Source organism: Macrobrachium nipponense, chromosome 1 (genome assembly GCF_015104395.2).
Source record: "Macrobrachium nipponense isolate FS-2020 chromosome 1, ASM1510439v2, whole genome shotgun sequence".
NCBI lineage: Eukaryota > Metazoa > Arthropoda > Malacostraca > Decapoda > Palaemonidae > Macrobrachium > Macrobrachium nipponense.
Window position 1 is genome coordinate 61,821,337 of NC_087200.1, and position 19,904 is coordinate 61,841,240.

At 38.0% G+C, this 19,904-nt stretch overlaps 1 protein-coding gene across 4 annotated transcripts in view; it reads right to left on the reverse strand.

The window, feature by feature from the left end:
* The window catches only part of LOC135219349 (uncharacterized), a 182,991-nt gene that overhangs the window by 55,696 nt on the left and 107,391 nt on the right, over nt 1-19,904 (reverse strand). For all 4 annotated transcript variants that reach the window (XR_010315417.1, XM_064256030.1, XM_064256031.1 and 1 more), the window contains exon 2: nt 3,658-3,813. Coding sequence is in view for 3 of the 4 variants with exons in the window: in XM_064256030.1 (XP_064112100.1) it covers nt 3,658-3,813 (156 nt within the window). In the remaining variant the exon portion in view is untranslated. The remainder of the gene's footprint in view (nt 1-3,657; nt 3,814-19,904) is intronic.

Sequence of the window (19,904 nt, forward strand, 5' to 3'; positions counted from 1 at the left end):
AAATGATGATTCGAAGTGTCGACTTTACACTGGAGTTCAAAACAAGAGTCATTACTATAACTAAACCACGCCCAGTTTCATGTTATCAAGATGAAAAACTGCCACTGACAAGCACTCTCCGACATGGATGGAACCACTCCACAAATTCACTTAATGAATCTATTTCTAGAATTCCCATGATCAACTTATAAGCAGTGAACAGCTGAACCGGACAGGAATTTCAAAATATTGGTCTTTCAGTCATTTCGACTCTATTCTCAAGCCACTGAATTCACATACATTATTACATTAGAAAACAGTAAAACACTCTCTTTACAGAACTCTTCAACGCTGCGCTCCCTCGTAGCAATTTCCTAGACCAAACTAACGCAAAATCCAGCAAACAAACAGGTGGGAGAAGCGTGCGTCCGTATGTACAGGTATGAGATGTAATGAGCATTATATGCCTCTTCAAGAGTGTCCAAGTTCACCTCTCCCCCTCCTCTCGCAAGGGCTATTCTTCCTTTTGTTCCCGCCCTTCCTCCTCCTCCTCCTCCTCCTCCTCCTCCGAGGAGGAGGAGGAGGAGGAGGAGGAAACGACAGCTGGCGTCCCGTTGGCTCTAAACGGAAGGCCAAATGCTACAACGGCTGAGCCAATTCAATTCCGAAGGCAACTTCTTTCCACTCCGGCTTATCTTGTGCTCTCTCGATCTCGCACCGCTACACGTTCTTAGAAATATGAGTAACAGTAGTGTCTACAGAGAGAGAGAGAGAGAGAGAGAGAGAGAGAATCTCATGAATGATTTCACCAGGGTGTAGTGACGATTAACCAATCCAGGCCCTCCCAATTTCAATTATATGATAAGATACTTCCCACCCACCTCTCTCTCTCTCTCTCTCTCTCTCTCTCTCTCTCTCTAACAGAAAATCACATTAGCCGAACATCACCTATATGCTTAACTGTTCAACGTCAACAGAACCGTGACACGCACTGAATTTTTAGGAGACGCGCACATCATCCATCCTTCCTCGTCCGGTTTTGCGATCGAACGCTGGTCATTCAGTTTGTGGGAATAGCATGCTATCACTTGAGTCCCCAGAGAGAGAGAGAGAGAGAGAGAGATTACGGACACAGTAAAATCCCATATCTTAAGGAACAGACGAGTGAGAAAAGGAAATTCTTTCACGGTGGCCATTGTCTAGCCATTATATAAATTTATACTCTCAAGTACCAAGCGACGACAGGAAAGCAAACAGACGCGCGCGCGAGCACACACACATACACACACACACACACACACAGAGATTCTTATTTAAAGGTATTTCAGTCCTTGCACTCCTGGCTATTACTCAAAGGTAGAGAGCTTTTATATAATCAAGTCTCATCGCAACGGAGGACGCAAAAGAAACCTACAATATTGTATTTTCCTTCGATGTGTCCACTTCTTACGTGTATGTGTATGTGTATGTGTGTGTGTGTGTGGGTGTAATATATATATATATATATATATATATATATATATATATATATATATATATATATATCATATATATATACATATAAATATACATATATATATACATATATATATATATATATATATATATATATATATATATATATATATATATATATATATATATAGGGTGTCAAGTTTACATTCAGAGCACTTCATGCAGTACATTCCACATGTGCAAGTTCCACGTTGGACGAGTGGATTTCGCAATCGGCTACCAATCCGGTGGTCTGAAGTTCGATTCTCGTCTCGGCCAATGCGGGACCAGAGAAATTTATTTCTGGTGACAGAAATTCATTTCTCGATCTAATGTGGTTCGGATCCCACAATAAGCTGTAGGTCCCGTTGCCAGGTAACCAATTGGTTCTTGGCCACGTCAAAATATCTAATCCTTCGGAGCAGCTCTACGAGAGCTGTTTATCAGCTCAGTGGTCTGGTAAAACTAAGATACGTATACTCAACTTTTTCCACATATGCACCTCCATTTGCCCTCACAATGTCGAGACGATATTCCATCTACCTCCCTCCAGACGCGCTGCTGTATATCAACATCAACTGTTTGGACGACTTTAACAATGCATCTACAAGTGTGGCAAGATCATGAACAGGCAACTAGTGGTGCACATGTGGAATGTACTGCATGAAGTGCCCTGAATGTAAACTTATGTAAACTGACGAAATGTAGAACATTCTACAAAAACTGCATTACTCTATGTTATATGGTTTCAGTGCAATAAATACTTGTAATGGTACTGGGACTTTAAGAACAACCTGTATGAATGTGTGTGTGTGTGTGTGTGTGTGTGTGTGTGTATATATATATTATACGTATCATATATATAGATATCATTTAAGATATATAATATGCGTGTGTGTGTGTGTGTGTGTGTGCAGATTTAATGTGTCTCCTACAGATCGTTGAAACCTAATATGTTTGGGCGTCCCCACCTTCCCGTGAACGCTGGTGACTGCGGAACCAAAACAAGGAGTCTATCTCAAACCTGAAGCTTCATACATCTTGCTGTTATCCAGGTGGGATTTTTATTGCATTGCTCTATGTTTCATTGGGCTTCTCACTGGGAAGACGAACAAAGATTGGTTTCTCTTTACAAACATGTTATTTCGGTGAATGTCGGGGTCTCTGACGGAAGGCAGATGATTATACATGACATGCAAAACTACACAGATTAAGGATCGTGGTTAGTCCGGCCAGACGACGACAAGATACGCATGCATCTGTTACAGACATTTAGGTGTCGACAGCCTGGTCATACAGACAAAAATGAAATAAATGGTCTAAATGGCAACAAAGACGGGAGGCATACTGTAAATGACAACATAATGAACCACTTAGTACACCTGTTAAAGATATTAAGGAGTACGGATAGTATGGTCCGAAAGACTACATTATTGGTGCGCACAGTCCACATGACAATAAAACAATACGCATGCCCCCCACACAGATATTATGGACATGCACCTGTTACAGATATTAAGGTGTGTAAATAGTCTGGCCGAAATGGCAACAAACACGGTACTACGTATAGAACAAATGGCAACAGCGATTTGCATGCACTTGCTACAGACAATGAGGAGTGTAGATAGTCTAGGCTAGTCCAACAGACAACATAACGACGACACACAAACTTCCGTAACAAATATTAAGAAGTGTCAATAATCTAGTCCAAATGCCAACAAAACAAAATGTGCCTGCTTCTGAATTTATATATATATATATATATATATATATATATATATATATATATATATATATATATATAATGTGTGTGTATATATATATATATATATACATATACATATATATATATATATATATATATATATATATATATATGTATATATATTGTGTGTGTGTGTGTGTGTGTGTGTGTGTGTGTGTGTGAACAGGCTTTCTAACTAGTGTAATTCTGCTTCTGGAACATGTACATTACATCAGCCAATTATTTCCTTTTCTGTGAAGTGACTCCTTTGTATAAAAAAGCAATGTTTTTGTACAAACTCGAGTGTGAATGAAAAAAGAAAAAAAATCGACAAAAACACGTGTATCTATAGTTGTATGTTTAAAAATGCATTCAACTCCACGCCTAACATGACGTCAGTGTGTTCCCAAGTACTAACTCGCCTTCAGGAGGCTGCCTACCTTCCTGAGCTTGTGTGTTGAGCGCCGTTCCCCCGGCAGAACCTCCTCCAGACGCCGCCTTCCCAGGGACACTGCCGACTTTCTCCAGCCTCTCGACGGCTGTCTCCAGTCGAGACACGAGTGAAGCTAACTCTCCTGCCATGATGTTGACCAACTCTGCCAAAAAGAACAAACCGTCAAATGATTATAAAACTGAAGTCTGAAGGTCTTAGGATTATAATGAGAATAAAATCATTCAGATAAAGTCATCATTTGCAGTGTCAGTGTCCTCGACCATTAAGGGAAATTAACAAGGGTCAACACATTTTCACAAAGAATCGCACATCAGCAGAACTAAATACCAAATTGAATTTACAAATCTGATACAGGTAAAACGGGTAAAAAATGCGCCGAAGCTTCTCCGCCGCAATCGAGTTTTCTGTACGGAGCATAATTAAGGCCACCGAAAATAGATCTACCTTTTGGTGGTCTATGTATAATTCTGTTTGAGCCGCGACCCATGAAACTTTAACCACGGCACGGTGATGGCCCGTCCTAAAGCGTTGCCAGACGCAGGATTAAGGCTAACTTTAATTTTAAATAAAATAAAAACTACTGATGCTAGAGGGCTGCAATTAAGTATTTTTGATGATTGGAGGGTGGATGATTAAAATATAAATTTGCAGCCTTCTAGCCTCAGTAGTTCATAAGATCTGAGGGCGGACAGAACAAGTGCGGACAGACAGGCAAATAGTCATCTCGATAGCTTTCTTTTACAGAAAACTAAAAACATAAGGTAACTAACGTCGTAGGGGTAGAGGGAAGGGAATAAACTCATTATGAGAAGCCACAAGAACTCTGAGGGGACGCAGAAGTAGTTCCAATAAATAAGAGCGAGGGGAGAACATCTGCAGGAGGGGAAACGGTGATATATATCATAATTAAAATATCTATCAGTAGATTTTGAAACACAGCTATATAAAAATAATTTCAGGGTGATAAATTTAAAATGACATCATGTCATTTTCTGTCTTTTATGATCATGGTAAAAAGAAAAAGAACTCGTCACCATAGCAACCATGTTGGCGTGATAGACGAAGCACAAAAACCGTCGAATGGGACTTGAAGCAGAAAATTTACTCCAATATTCCGGATAATTTCCGTTTTATTACTGAAAATGGATTTAACATAATCTGTAAGTCGTATGTCACACTATTACAAGCTTCGGTTACCACGCCAGTCAACTCATACAATGGATGATCTCCAATATATCATCAATTGACGACTTTCTTGACAATTTTGTACTAGAATCGCATTTGAGTAACATCCAAGGGTAGCACGTAGACATTTTGCCAAGGTATTGGTAAATGGCGGGAACTATCGCTACCTATATGTACAACCATCATAGGATTATGTGAAACTAAAAATAAATTACACGCAGTAACCCATAGAAATCATTTTCGACCTCGGTTGTATCCAATAGTCAGCGAAAGAAAATGAACATAAAACCCTGTTTATTTTCTCAATATCGACTTCATGTTTTCATACAGTTTTCTATCATGATTAATTTTTCAATCAACAATAAGAGGAAACAAAACTTGCGCGACCAATTTGGCTTTTATCTAGGACAGGGAAACAAGAAGAAGTATTTCAAGATTCAATGTGTCATTCGTGTGAGAGGTTTACAGGTCTTCCGAACTCACGGACCGAACAGCTATTGGAGTACATATCCATTAGTTTTCTGGGACGCTATCAAGTAACTTAGTTAGGCTGAGGGGAGAGAACAAATGTTTGCTGCAGGATTGATTGTGTCTAATAAAACTGGTGTCACAACATCTAGGTGCAGGAAATCATTGAAAACTGCCAAGATTAATTCAGGCCCGAGTGTATACTATTTTTTTCAGTTTGCATTAGCGAGTTCTGAAACAAATGAGATGGATTCAAGAATAATCACAGTCTAACAAAATTAGACATCAAAATAATAGATCTCATAAATCATATTTTTATTTTTATCGGGTGGGTGTGGGGGAGATCAAATGATCTTTGAAAATAATGATACTGAAATTTATGATTTACATTAGGGTAAAATAAAAAGAAAAAAAAAAAGAGAGAGAAAGGATCACAGTATCTATCCGCGTCCCTACTGCACGTCTTAACATATCTACCTAAATATTCAAAAGTAATAGAGTATTTCCGTATTATGTCCTCAAACACAATACTGATAGCCATAACCATCGATCTTTGTCTTGACTTTTTTAAAAAGCTCTCATTCCGCGTTGTTTCGCGAAAATGAAGGCCAGTACAATAATCGTGGGACTGAGCATCACAATTCTATTTTCTAATAATATGCTGTACATAAATGAACGTTGCCAGACCATGAAAGTTCAATCAATTTTTGATGCTGTTCTCGAAAGATTCCATATTGCGTTCTGTGGTGAACAAAGCTATATCTGTTTGTTATATCTACTACAGACCTCAGTGATCATTACAAATCTTGTGATTTAGTTGGTTTCTAAAGGACTGGCTGGGCTGGATGCTGGGTCCCCAAGATATATTGATGGTAGGAGCTTTATGGCATGCGTTACAATGCGCTGGAACCTGGCGCTGCCCTTCATGTCTCCCCTGTCCTCCTGATCCCCTACCTACCTACAGGTTTGCAGGAGGAGGGTGGATGTGTCATGTCTCCCCTACCATCCTGATCCCCTACCTAAACTCCCCCACCGGGGGGGGGGGGGGGGTACAAACAGGTTTGCAGGAGGAGGGTGGATGTGTATTGTCTTCCCTACCTATACTCCCCCACCGAGGGTGGACAGACAGGTTTACAGGAGGAGGAGGGTGGATGTGTCATGTCTCCCCCTACCTTCCTGATCCCCTATCTACCCAGCCACCCACCCCTAGACCGGACCAACAGGAAAGATCCACTTGGATTTTATCATCATGGATAAATGCATTTTACAAGACTTAGGTTAAATTTGCCTGCTTTATCAGCGGCAAGCCTGATCACTGATGAATTAGAAAAGTTCACTGAAAACAAAGATGGCAGCCAGAAGCTGTAAATCACTCGAGACTTCTGATAAGATTAAACTGCCTTCAGTATCTCATAAAAAGTAAATAAAAAAGAAAAATATTCATGATAATATCCAATTAAGTATATTTCTTAACTGGAAGGAAAAAGTCTCCCTCCTCCGATTATTACCAGATAATCAAATCGGACCGCGTTCTCTTTTGGTTAGCTTAAGGACAAACCCAGATGTTTTCGTTTCTTATGATAAAGACACAAAAGAGCACGAACATTAACATTTAAGATTCCCTAGAAAAGAAGATGAGATCCTGTTTTACGGCTATTCCGTTCTTGCTAAATGCAAAACAAGCCTAACGTTTGAGTTATGGTAGCCTAACGTATTAGTAGGGGAGCACATGTACCAAAACCCCTTTTGTGGCAGTATTAGTGATGAAATATTGGGAATAGATTTAATCGGTTTTAAACTCCCTTTAGATGAATAAAATTGATGGTGGCACTTCTGAATGTCTTGCAGGTAATAAATTTTTTTATGACGTCATCAAGATGGCCGCCGGCTGTAATTATTACAGTTATACGGTATTCCCTATTGTTCGTCAAATGTTAATTTTCTATAGCTCATTTTAAAGGCAATTTTACAAACGGTAAAAAAGGTCTCAATACCTTTTTGTATAAACTTAACGGTGTCTATAATTTAGCGGAGTTTTGAGTGAAGAATAGAAAAATGTACAAATTAATAGTTCATGATGACATTGAAAGGAAAGAATGAGAATACTAGTAATTTTTTAATATTAATATTGCCATGATGAAGCCAGTGATAAATGTTGAACAGAAAAAACACTTCTTTCAACACCACTAAGTAATGTATAAATGTTATTCTTATGATTCTTTGTAACTGATCATATAATGAATATTGAAAGCCTCTCTATAGCTAGAATGATATGAGTGGGAAATCAAACATTTTTATACAAATCAAAATATTGAAAAATAGTTCACCAATCTGTTACTAAGCAATAACCTAAATGAAAAGATACAAAAATATTTGCTGCGCAAGTACGTATCTATAAAATCGCCTTCACTGACACTGTGTAAATTTAGTATCAATGTTACAAAGCTCCTCATTCCCTTCACATACGTACACACATTTCTGTACATAGTAAATTATTTCCTAAGCATTTTCACGGGGGATTACATAGACTTTTTACACAGTTACACCTGATTAGATGAAGGATATTATTAGGCGCACATGGCAAATCACACACAGCAATATTTGTCCATTAGTTATGCCCCATCTACGACCAATGAGGGATGGGAGTGTTGGTTTTGCCTCAATATCCTTATTCCATATCATGACCTGATAATTTACTCTGTTAAGTGCAGGTACTAGAGCACCTTTAGTGGGCGGTAGCTTTTCCCAGGGTATTTGTTTCTTTGAAAACATGTACCATTGAAGTTCTGATAGTTTATCTATACTTGACCCTGGTTTGTAGACTTGACAAATAGATTTTTCAAATTCCACTAGAACTCCATCGGAGATTTCTTCACTTGAACTAATTGTCGCCAATGCTTACAAGGCTTCTTTAGTTGCTCTATTAAAGGCCTTCCCGAAAGAGAGAGTTTGTCCTTACCGACCAAGGCACCAGTTGTGTCACAGCCTGAAAGACCTTGAAATGCAGGTAATGCAGATGCTTTCAAAGTGCCCAATGATGAAAATGTATCATCAATTGAAATTTCCGTTCTAAAAATTGGCACGAAGAATGACCGAGATGGTAGTTTTGGCCATCGTCTTACAGCAAGTACTGGAACATCAGTGTCTGGGGTGAAGATAAATAGTTTGTTAGCGCCTCTTTTTGTAGCATTAATACATGAAAAATCCTTTTTGTATCGGCTTGTTCTTTTGTACTTTTAAGAAATCTTAGGTCACAATGGGTAGGAGCTACTTATGTACGCCGTGCTACCACAAGGTTTATATTTTTCTCTTCTGCATGATGGATGGCTTTTTGAAAAATATAGGCTCATAATTGATCCTTGGTATGAGAGGGAGATAGCAACTTTTTCACAGTCACATTTGTGATGACGGTGGTCCATAATTTTTCTGGTATTTACCTAATACTTTGCTTGTCAATGCTTCTGCCAGATCTTTGCAAGTTATTACTTCGAGTCTTAGAACGAATAGTCAGAACAACACCACTTGAAGGGGAAATTCGCGAGTGTGCCTAATTTTTTCCGAAAGCAATGCAATTTGCCTTTCTGTTTGGCATTCATACATTCATGTTCGTGCAATAAAGTCTGCTTTTTGCTGTAATTGATCGTTTTTAACACCTGCACTGTCAAACATTTTTCTACCAGTTATCAACCATTTAATAAAAGATGAAAAATCTTCTGGTACTGCTTTTGTTACTTTATTTTTTTAGTAACTGAACTTGAGAATGCCCATTTCTCATTTGTCATGATCGTTTTCGGCAAAATTTTGTCAGCCTGATAAATAATCTTAAGGTTATTATTGAGGCTGCAGGTTTCTTCAGAATGCAAAATCAAAGTGTCACTGTGGCTTTTTTTTAATTCTGGAGTTGTAACCACCAAGTCCAGATAAAACAGCTCATTTTCAATAAGTGCCTTGAAGGACTTTCTTGAAGTCATAGCGGTCTTTCTGACACATTTGGAATGACAAATTTCCCGGTAACATTTTTCTGCGTCCGCCATTGTGACCACTTTCTCCGACAGTAAAGCTTTCAACAAAGAATCCATAAATTCTACCCGACGAGCAAATTCTGCAATACTTGGTGAATCCTCAGCTGCTTCTTTTCAGTGTTTCTAATGACAATGCCAACATTTCTGCGACACAATAGGCATGGCAGTCTCTTGGGTCAATGCATCCACTTCATTCAAGTTTCCATTCTGCATGAGTACCCTGGTTCACAACATCTTACAACTTTTTACCTACTGATGAAGTAGAAACTGTATGTAATGGTTTTCTAGTTTTAGGCTGTTGCAAAAGAAACAAGCCGTACTCTGAAGTTCTGAGTGAAGTAAGGATCTTGTTGTGGGGCCTTTTTCAAACTCACTGAGGCAATACTGCTGCCATCTCTTCATTTACTGTATTTTCTCATTTTTTTCTGTATTTTTCTTAGAGTTTTCCAAGCATCCTTTGTGGATGAATTTGTTTTATAGCAAGAAAGAAGTCATTTTACATTGCTCTTCAGTAAGTCTTCGACAGATTGTCTTCAGATATTGAGAAACATGCATATAATTTTCATCATTACAGTCACTTCGAATCTTTATACTGCCAACAAGTCTTTCAGCACATTTGGATTTTCAACCAAGGTTTCTTTTGTTGAGACTGGCCGAGTAAACATCAATTAACATTTAGACCGATTGTAGGCCCCTTTTTCTTTTCTGATGAGGCTAAACTTGCATCATCTAAATCTTCCATTTTCCTTTTATCAAAATTTCCTTCATTCACATTTCAGCTCCTAAAACAATAAAAAAAAAATCTAGTTCATTCACATTTCAGCTCCTAAAACAATACAAAAAATGAAGTTCATTCACATTTCAGCTCCTAAAACAATACAAAAAATTTCAGCTCCTAAAACAACACAAAAAATGAAGCTTTATTAGATGAGAAATAATGATTTTGTTTGCTATTTAAAAGTGATATCATGATTTATATTGATTAAACTTAAAAATCATGTAAAAATACCTTTAAAGCTTTTTACTTGAAAACCCCTTCTTTTTACAAAAAAAATGTCTCGACACCCTTTTTGTTGTATATAAAATCCCTTTAAAATGAGGTATAAATAATGGAAATTGGACCTAAAATAAGAAATTTCATTTAAATGTAATATTTACGATAAGTGGCAATTCTGATGACTCATCAAAATTATATGCAACAGAATCAAGGGTGCCACCATCATTTTTATTCATCTGTGGGTATTTCTTGGTTGAATATAACTATTACCAATATTTCATTGCCAACCTACCTCATATTACATATGCTCCCTTCTATATCAGTGATATATTTGCTAACACTGAAAACGAAGTAATTTGTGAGCAATTTCGCACTGATGATATTAAACATGTTTTCGATAGGTACCTCCTAACACAAGCTGGACTATTTTGGGATTACTGTAAAACTGACAAACTATCCATAAGTACTATAATTTTTTATACGGTGATGTAACAGTAATGTGTAGTGAGCGCTACACCTATTGGGTATTGCCCGTGGGATTTATCTTGCCTGTAGTAATACTACATTTTAGAATATTCAGTAAATCGCGGAGGCTCAATGCTTCCAAAAAAGGGTACAGACTTAATATATTTGGAAACCATAAGCTCGCCTAATTAACACAGTCGAAAATTGGCAGGATTAGTGACGAAATCGAATGACGATTTTGTGAAGGAAACAGAAATCAAATCGTCATACGGATGTGAATGATGCTCAACTAAGCAATCTGGCTTATCTTAAGGCCATACAGGATATAAATGTGGAGATGCTTTAAGTATGATGGACAAAATTAGGCAGCATCATTAAAATAACTGCTGACCTAGAACCTATACACAAACCTACCAACATCGTGGCGCATGTTCATAAGTCAAGTAGCGAAACAATAGTGAAGAAAATGCTTTGAAGGGGCTGTCAAACAAAAAAGCTGTAAAATCCTTTTTTAGGTTGAACAGGTTTCTCCTGTCCCTTCGTCAAACTGTGCTTGCACAGATTCTTCATCTTCAGAATTGCTCAAATCGGAGAGTAAACTGAAGTAGAAACATCCTCAACATGAGCCTTTGAAGTTAGGGAAGGTCTTTAAACCATCCATTTCGACAATTATCAATTTCAGTGAAGAGCTGTACTGCAAGGTAAACATGCAAGTAACACACCTGCCTTATGCGAAAACACAAGGAACCACCAAACAATAGTTTAATAGAGCAGAAAATCAAAAGGGCCTGAATACAATTATGGCGTCATCATCAGAAAGGTTTAGCAAAGGTCAGGTCACCGAAACACTTCAAATCTAAAAGTGTTTTTTAGGGGAATAAAATAGTTATGACATATCAAACTGTTCGCCTTAACCTCCGCTGGACTCAAAACCTATTAGATACAGGAGCATAAAGGTTCTCAACACCTCAAGATTATGAAATAAATGTCTATAAATTACCCGGGAAAACTAAGTGACATTAGAATATGAAGTACATTGTTACTGGAGAAATTGAAAGGGGAACTAGAATCTACTATTACTATCATTATTATTAAGAAGGTGAACCCTACTCATATGGAGCAAGCCCAGGGAGACCATGACTAGAAATTCAAGCTTCCACAGACTATGGTGTTCAACAGGGAGAAGAAAGAGGTCAAGGGAAATAGAGAAAGAAGAGATCTCACTTATTAAAAAGAAAGGAACCTAAAATAGATTAGATAAATACTTATTGTGTACACCCTCAATGAGAATCGATAATATCAGAGAGGATAACAGTCAGGGAAGCCGAGTACCGAAGACGAGGGGGCGACGTCAAGACACGTAGGAGGCAACAAGTGGTTCCTCATGTTATCTGGCTGGTGACAGAAGGAAGCTATTCATGATACGTAAGGAGGGGAGCCCAACCAGGGAGAGACAAGATCATTCAGCGAGCAGAGCTAGCACTATTATTGGAAAACTCTGGGAAGAGTCGTTGATCAAGTGTCTACGATGGATTATGGGAGAAGTAACACTTACAAGGTTAAATAAAACAAAAACACAAAATTACTGAGTATAACTTGTTTTTTTTGTATTTAGATATTATTTTACTTAAGACTCGAGTGCCTTCAGGCCCTATCTGTGGCCCTTTCTCAAGAGATGTGTAGGTTGGTCAGACTGGGTCAGCCCAGCAGTCTGACCACCTACACATCTCTTGAGAAAGGGCCACAGATAGGGCCTGAATGTACTCGAGTCTTGAGTAAAATAATATCTAAATAAAAGAAAGCAAGTTATACTCAGTAACTTTGTGGGTTTCTTTTTACATCTTCAGAAGGAAACTGAAAGAAGCTTTTGTTTGGGACTTATAAGGTTACCGTGTCTCCAAGTTTTGTCGCTCTCCAAGAGGTAGGTATCAGGTTGTCTAATAATTCGGATGTCACCCTTAAGAGAAAATTGATTACATCATGCACCGGAATGACATCAATGTGTTGCAGAACGGTTTAGATACATCGTCTGCGAAAGTATGGCGAGCTCAGAGACAATGACCACTAAACCAGTTCTAACTGAGCTATGAGAATTTTTGGATATTCTTCCTTAATTTTTTTTCATAAATTAATACTTATAACAAGAAATACTTATAACTTTGGGAAGTATATATATTGTAGTTTTTATGTTACAATGGGAATTTTCAAATTTATATTCATATTTTAATTTTGTCCAAAATAACAAACATTTAAGGAAGAATATGCAGTTTAAGGAATAATATACAAAAATTTCTGTTCTTGAATTTCTTCATAGAAAAAATGATTCTAAACTTATACTTTTGTCGTTTTTAATTTTGAAACATGCTGAAAGTATAACTACCCAGGTTTCGAAATTAATAATACATTACGAAGAATTATGTTATGTTATAAAACAAAATGACCTCTAGGCTTAGCAGCAGAAGGAAATGACTTTAGATAACATATAAAAATTCAATAATAGCCACTTCCAGAACCTGTGCGGTTAAGTTAATATAAAGAACACGTCAATAAAGTAATGGGAAATCATAAATCTATTCATTAATAAGCTTGACTTAGGGGGTAAATAAGAAAATATCAGATGTGATGCGTTTCCTTTTAGAAAATCAGATCCACATCTGGATGTGGCTCTGAACAGTCCAAATGACACTGAACTCCTCTGTTCACACTATTGCGAAGAAAAGGAATTGAAAACCACATTTTCCGTTTGGGAGGACACTCACAAGCAATCATCAAAATACTGGATCACTCTGAATAATGATGACTACAAATTTATATACGAAGCTTGTACCACACTGAAAATGGCATAACAGTGAATTTAAATTCACACTGGTCTATATGAAATGAATTAAAACCATATTTTCCGATTGGACATAAATGATTAGATATTTATACCCAACGTTATTTTCACGTTGAAAATGACAAAATATGAATTCAAATGAAAACACTTTCCTGCTGAAGGAAGAGTCGTTAGGATTCAACTTGGTTTCAGTTTCTCTGTATAAGAAATCGCCAGAGCCTTGAACACAAAGGCGAAAAGGTTAACCCACGTCTCTCTTCATTTCTACATAAGTGGGCCACCTTAGACCTCCAAACGGGAACATCTTTCTGATTTTAGTATTTTCGGTAAAGCTCGATTTGAATCCTTGCAACCATCGACGCAGACTTCGCCCCAGACCGGCTCGCTGTTCTAAATAAAATACCACTTTCAGCATTATTCCCAATATGAATATTGGCCAATTATTGCGAAGTACCGCTGAGCCAGAAAAGCGAGTCATAAGAAAAATAGAAAGATAACATATAAGATTAATTCGCTGAATTCTGCCATTTTATTAAAAAGAATTTGTTTAAAAGAGGGTCTCCTTCCAAAATATTATTATTATTACATATAATATGAGTTGCTATAGATTGATTCCTAGGAATGTGATCCTCGTCAGGAACAGCCAAACAAGCTCTATAGTCACCATTTTTATTCCACTGGGACGTTTCGGCTTGAAAACACAATCGGCCATTTCCGCCCTGGAAGCGAAGCGGCAAACCAACAAAAACATAAAATTGGTACTAGTATCAAAATGTTATGTTTTGGTGTTGTGCCTCTGTTTTAGGTCGAAAGTGGCCTCGTGTGTTAAAGCCGAAACATCCCAATGGAATGAATATTATCATATACAGTAGATTAAACCTAGCCCTGTTGAACAAGCCCACCAAAGAGCCCACTGACTTGAAATTCAAGCTTCCAAAGGATATTACGGTGCTCAAGAATTAGGAGGAAGTAAAGTGAAATACTGAAGGAGGATTCCACTTATCAAAAAATAAAAAACAAAAACAATTAATAAATACATAAAAAAAATATCAAAATACAAGACGAAATGAGAGAGCCTTTATAAAGAAAAACTGAAACCAATTTTGAATATAGATAACTTTGTCTTCCGTAGTAAGATTATACTTTACATTTTTTTTTTCAGCTATTATAATTTTGGTAATTTAAACGAATCACTTTGCGTGTATGCGAGAAAAATAAAAAACATTCAAGAGACCTCAATTTGAGGACAGAGGTCATATGTTTTATTTTCGATGCGGCTATTGTCGTTTTGGCTACTTAAAATGTAGAAAGTTCATAAGAATGTATTGTGAATTTCCAGTTTACTATCATTATTATTAAACGGATAAAAAAAACACTAAACCTTGTCATCCTACCTAGCGTTGAGACGGTTGTAGGTTTTAAAACGATGAATTCTGCATTCAATAATCTAATATATATTTTTTGATGTTTCCTGGACAATAAACCCCAAGGGTTTTTGGGGATTGTTATCTACGACTAATACTCGTAATTCTTGGATTCATAATCTTTATGATATACACAGTCTTTTGTTCATGTTTTTACGGTCATCCCCAACGGGCTCGTACTAGAGCCGCAAAGGTGCTCACATACCGGGTTAAAACCCTTTGGGGGTCACTATTTAGAAAAGATCCATTTTTTTCTTATTTCTCTTTTCCTTTTTTGAAGGAAATACATATCTTAGGGACAAGTGAATGTAACATGTTCTAGTCTATCATCAATAATTACCAGCAGGTGACCAGAACGCGTGTACTGAAAACCAACGGGGTATATAACCCTGAAAATAGGAATAACTCCAAGGCCGTATCTTTAACACCTAAGACAATCACTACAGAACAACCTGCCATTGTCGTCCGACCGTCTACGGCACTGACACTACTGGTATTTCGGTAGCAAAATAAGTTCGTGACCTTTAAAGGTAGACTACAGTCATTATATAATTGCAAGTCGGGTCAAAAGGTCAGTTATGGTCGCTCCCTGTTAAATAGGATCAAAGCCTCGAGGCATGATAGGGTAATCAATAATAATAATAATAATAATAATAACTATTACTAACTGAAAAAGAAACCCACAAAATCACTGTGTATAACTTGTTTACTTGTAAGTATTTACATATTTTACTCAAATAATATGTAAATTGCTTTCAATAAACAAGTTATACACAGTGATTTTGTGGGTTTCTTTTTCAATCTTCAGAAGAAAACTGAAAGAAGTTTTTGTTTGGTGAAATATAATTAATAATAATAATAATAATAATAATAATAATAATAATAATAATAATAATAATAATAATTTTTTTTTTGAGGGGGGTCTATCATAGTCCTCAATTCGACTGGGTGGTATTTATAGTGTGGGGTTCCGGGTTGCATCCTGCCTCCTTAGGAGTCCATTACTCTTTTTACTATATGCGCCGTTTCTAGGATCACACTCTTCTGCATAAGTCCTGGAGCTACTTCAGCCTCTAGTTTTTCCAGATTCCTTTATAGGGATCTTGAGATCGTGCCTTAGTGTTCCTATGATTATGGGTACAATTTCCACTGGCATATCCCATATTCTTCTTATTTCTATTTTCAGATCTTGATACTTATCCATTTTTTCCCTTTCTTTCTCTTCAACTCTGGTGTCCCATGGTATTGCGACATCAATGAGTGATACTTTCTTCTTGATTTTGTCAATCAACGTCACGTCTGGTCTATTTGCACGTATCACCCTATCTGTTCTGATACCATAGTCCCAGAGGATCTTTGCCTGATCGTTTTCTATCACGCTTTCAGGTTGGTGCTCGTACCACTTATTACTTTATTATTATTATTATTATTATTATTATTATTATTATTACTGTATGGATATGAATGAGAATTATAACTAAATCCCACCACATGATCTTACGGACTATTCACCTGGACAGCTCACTATGCAGTCCTCCTGATACTTGTACTCCAATTCCGTGATCTCTTTCACACTAATTGCAATGAGGATGCTTTCCTCTGGTCTCCTTGGCCAAAGGCACCGAAGAACTAACGATTCAGCACTAACAAAACTATGCACAGATTCACTTACCAACTGCAGGAATGTCCACATTCCAGACTCTCACCAGTACAAACAAGCGACCACGCATGATTCAATTCATAGGGAAGCAACCTAAATTCCAATAGGTTTGGTATTGAAACAAACGGTCCCTCTCCTCATCTGCGATACGTCTATCTTGCTGGTATGGATATCTACAGCCCGCATGGCCACTCACTGTTGCAAGTGTAATAAACTACAACATGAAATGAAAAAAAAAAACCCGCTTGCACAGAGAGATGCAGAGTTTAAATGAGTAAGTGGGTGTTGTCCAGCGCCGTAACTGCTTGGATCATTGATGCCGAGTGAATTTCAAGACGGCTCATACGTATAGTATGAGATTCAAAACAACGATATGAATATAAATAATAATAGGTGACATATTTCCCATTAATCCGTGACCAATTGTTTCTTACCTTCCTCTGACATTTCTCCTTCGCCAGCCTTCACAGGTGTTAGGGGCACCGTGGGCGGCGTATCCATCGGGGTCCCGGACGAGGGAGCGGCAAAGAATTCGGCGTTCCCTTCTCTCCCTTGACCGACGACCCCCCTCTCTACGAAGTTGGCCTCTTCCAGCCTGATATCTTTGCTATCTAACAACTTAGCGGTATCGCCATCACCCGTGAAAGTGACCCCTGCGAGGCCATTCTTGGCGATGTCCTCCTTGAGGAGGCCATTCTGAATGTGGTCCCCTTTCGTCTGCAGGGACTTTTCGATGCCCTTGAAACTGCCTCCATGGCCGTTTTGGGGGCCGTGGTCAAGGACGTGCCCGTTGGCCTTGTCCGCAAGGGCAGCCCCTTCGTCGGAGGAGGCCGAACCGTCGCCAGCACAACTGCAAGCGGACCCCATTGAGCTCAAATATCCATATAGACACGAACGGACCAAATCGTACGAGTTACACGATCTTCTTCATTATAAGAGGGAAGACTTCAAAATCTAAGGCTTCGCTACTTCACATAGGATCCGTCATTGCGATATTCATATTCACTAAAGGGTTGAAGAGCCAACCTCATCATCCACTTCTAATAATAACGATCACAGCACTCGATAAACACATTGTCTCATAATGCTACATTCGATGTTAAATTCATTACATGATCGACTCAGTTCAACTCATCATATCTGGTGAGGGGATATTCAAATTCAACATCAAAATGAACGCAAACACGAGCTACACTAATAACACATTATCGCACAGGTTAAGCAGACGTGTATATGTACGTATGTATATGCATGCATGTATGTATACAATTATATGTTTTTCAACATTTCCTTAACAGGGGATGCCTCCAGAGAATTATGACACCCCTGTCTATTTGCACAAGCCTTTTCTAATCAATGTATCCACACACAGCTTTTTCTTTTGACTTCAAAACATTACTATTTCATATAAAAGCGCTCGACCTCCACACCAGCTCTCTTGTCAAAACCAATCCTTTCCTTCTACCACTCTCTTTATAGTGTCTTACCTTCTCAAAATTGTACCATACAACTTCCCTGGTTAACAAACTAATATTATGCCATTATAATTTTTATGACTGCCACTTTACCATTACCTATATATACATTGGAACAAGTATTCATTATCCTCATTGCCTCGGTTATTCCTTCAAAGAGATGCTGTACAAACCCTGGTCAGACACCATATTCCAAGAGAGCCAATGTGCGACTGTGGTCTCTATCCGAAGCAGTCACTTCCATAAGCAGTCTCATCCCCACACTAAAACTTCCTCTCCTTAAGCGTTCAACTCTGCCTCTCTTCTTCCCCCTATATTTAATTAACTAAATCTCCGAGACAGCATTCACCCATGCAGAGTTTCCATTGGTATCTTTTCATCTGAGATTTAACTGTTCATAGACCTTTTTCTATGCAATTACTTACCTGCAGAACATCCTCATCTCAGATATGCGACTGCAGCTTAAACAATCTCTTTCATCCCTTTAACAATTATCTTTGCCTCATCTCATCCAGTCACTGACACCTGTATCCTCTTTCCTCACTCTCCCAAGAGAATGCTCCCTACCTATGACCCATCAATGAACTTCACAAAGATCCTCACCCACTGTCTTTCCCTGGCCAATCAGTCGCGCACTTTCACACTGATAAAACAGCTACTAGGCCTAAATGACCTTTCCTTTCACATCTTCACCCGGTGCCCTTCGTCTTACATTCACATAAATTCTGATTAAAAGAAAATAGTGATCACGTATCGGTCGGGCCAATCCTTTTTTTCGCCAATGCATCGACCAACTTCCTTTTAACAGTTATTATGTACGAATAAATAACATAGCAAACTCTTCTCTTCCATTATATCTCTTACCTGGCAATACGCATTCGTATCAGTCTTCTATTTCTTAAGCTAAATGTCACATCTCATTATTATTTTTCTTCGCAGAGCAGGTGGTGAAAGAGTGAACTGAATAGCAGACTTTTCTAATCACTGCGTGAACGAAATGAGAGAGAGAAAAAAAAGAGCCCAGTTTTAGTTGGGGAAGACCTGTTCAAAATAGCATGTGACAGAAGAATTAGGTAACTTGTTAAGAATACGTCTACTTGTACGTACGTATGTACCTTTGGGTATACGTAAGTTAGGAATTACATATCAATGGGTTGTGTAGCTTTCACTGTGTGTGTGAAGAAAATTTGCCCAATAAATTTAAAGATGATTTATTTTTTCATTTCAGAAATGACAGTCACAGCCAGCCGGCTACTCCAAATGGACACTAAAGAGGAAGTCACTCAAACTTTCATTATCAATGACGCTTCATGAACAGTAATGGCTAATGGCACTCGCTTCACAATCTCCTGAATTTAAAATGAACATTGCCAATTATCTTTGGATTTAACATAATTATATCAAGTTTGGCATAAACACAAATCCGGTGGTCATCATATTCACAGAAAATATCACTGAACAGTCCCTCTGACCAAACCCGTTCTCAAAGGCTGCCGAGTCTTATAAAAAAAAAATAAATAAATAAAAAACTTCACGTCCACTACAACGCGTGGCCAGATGCACAAACGACCACTTTCCCTTGGGTCGACAGGGTCATGGCCATGTGTCATTCATGACCTTTCCTCACGTAAATGTACCCCTATATCACCTGGGAGAATGACAGCAATGCAACGCGCCACTTGAACAAGTTCCTAACTTCCG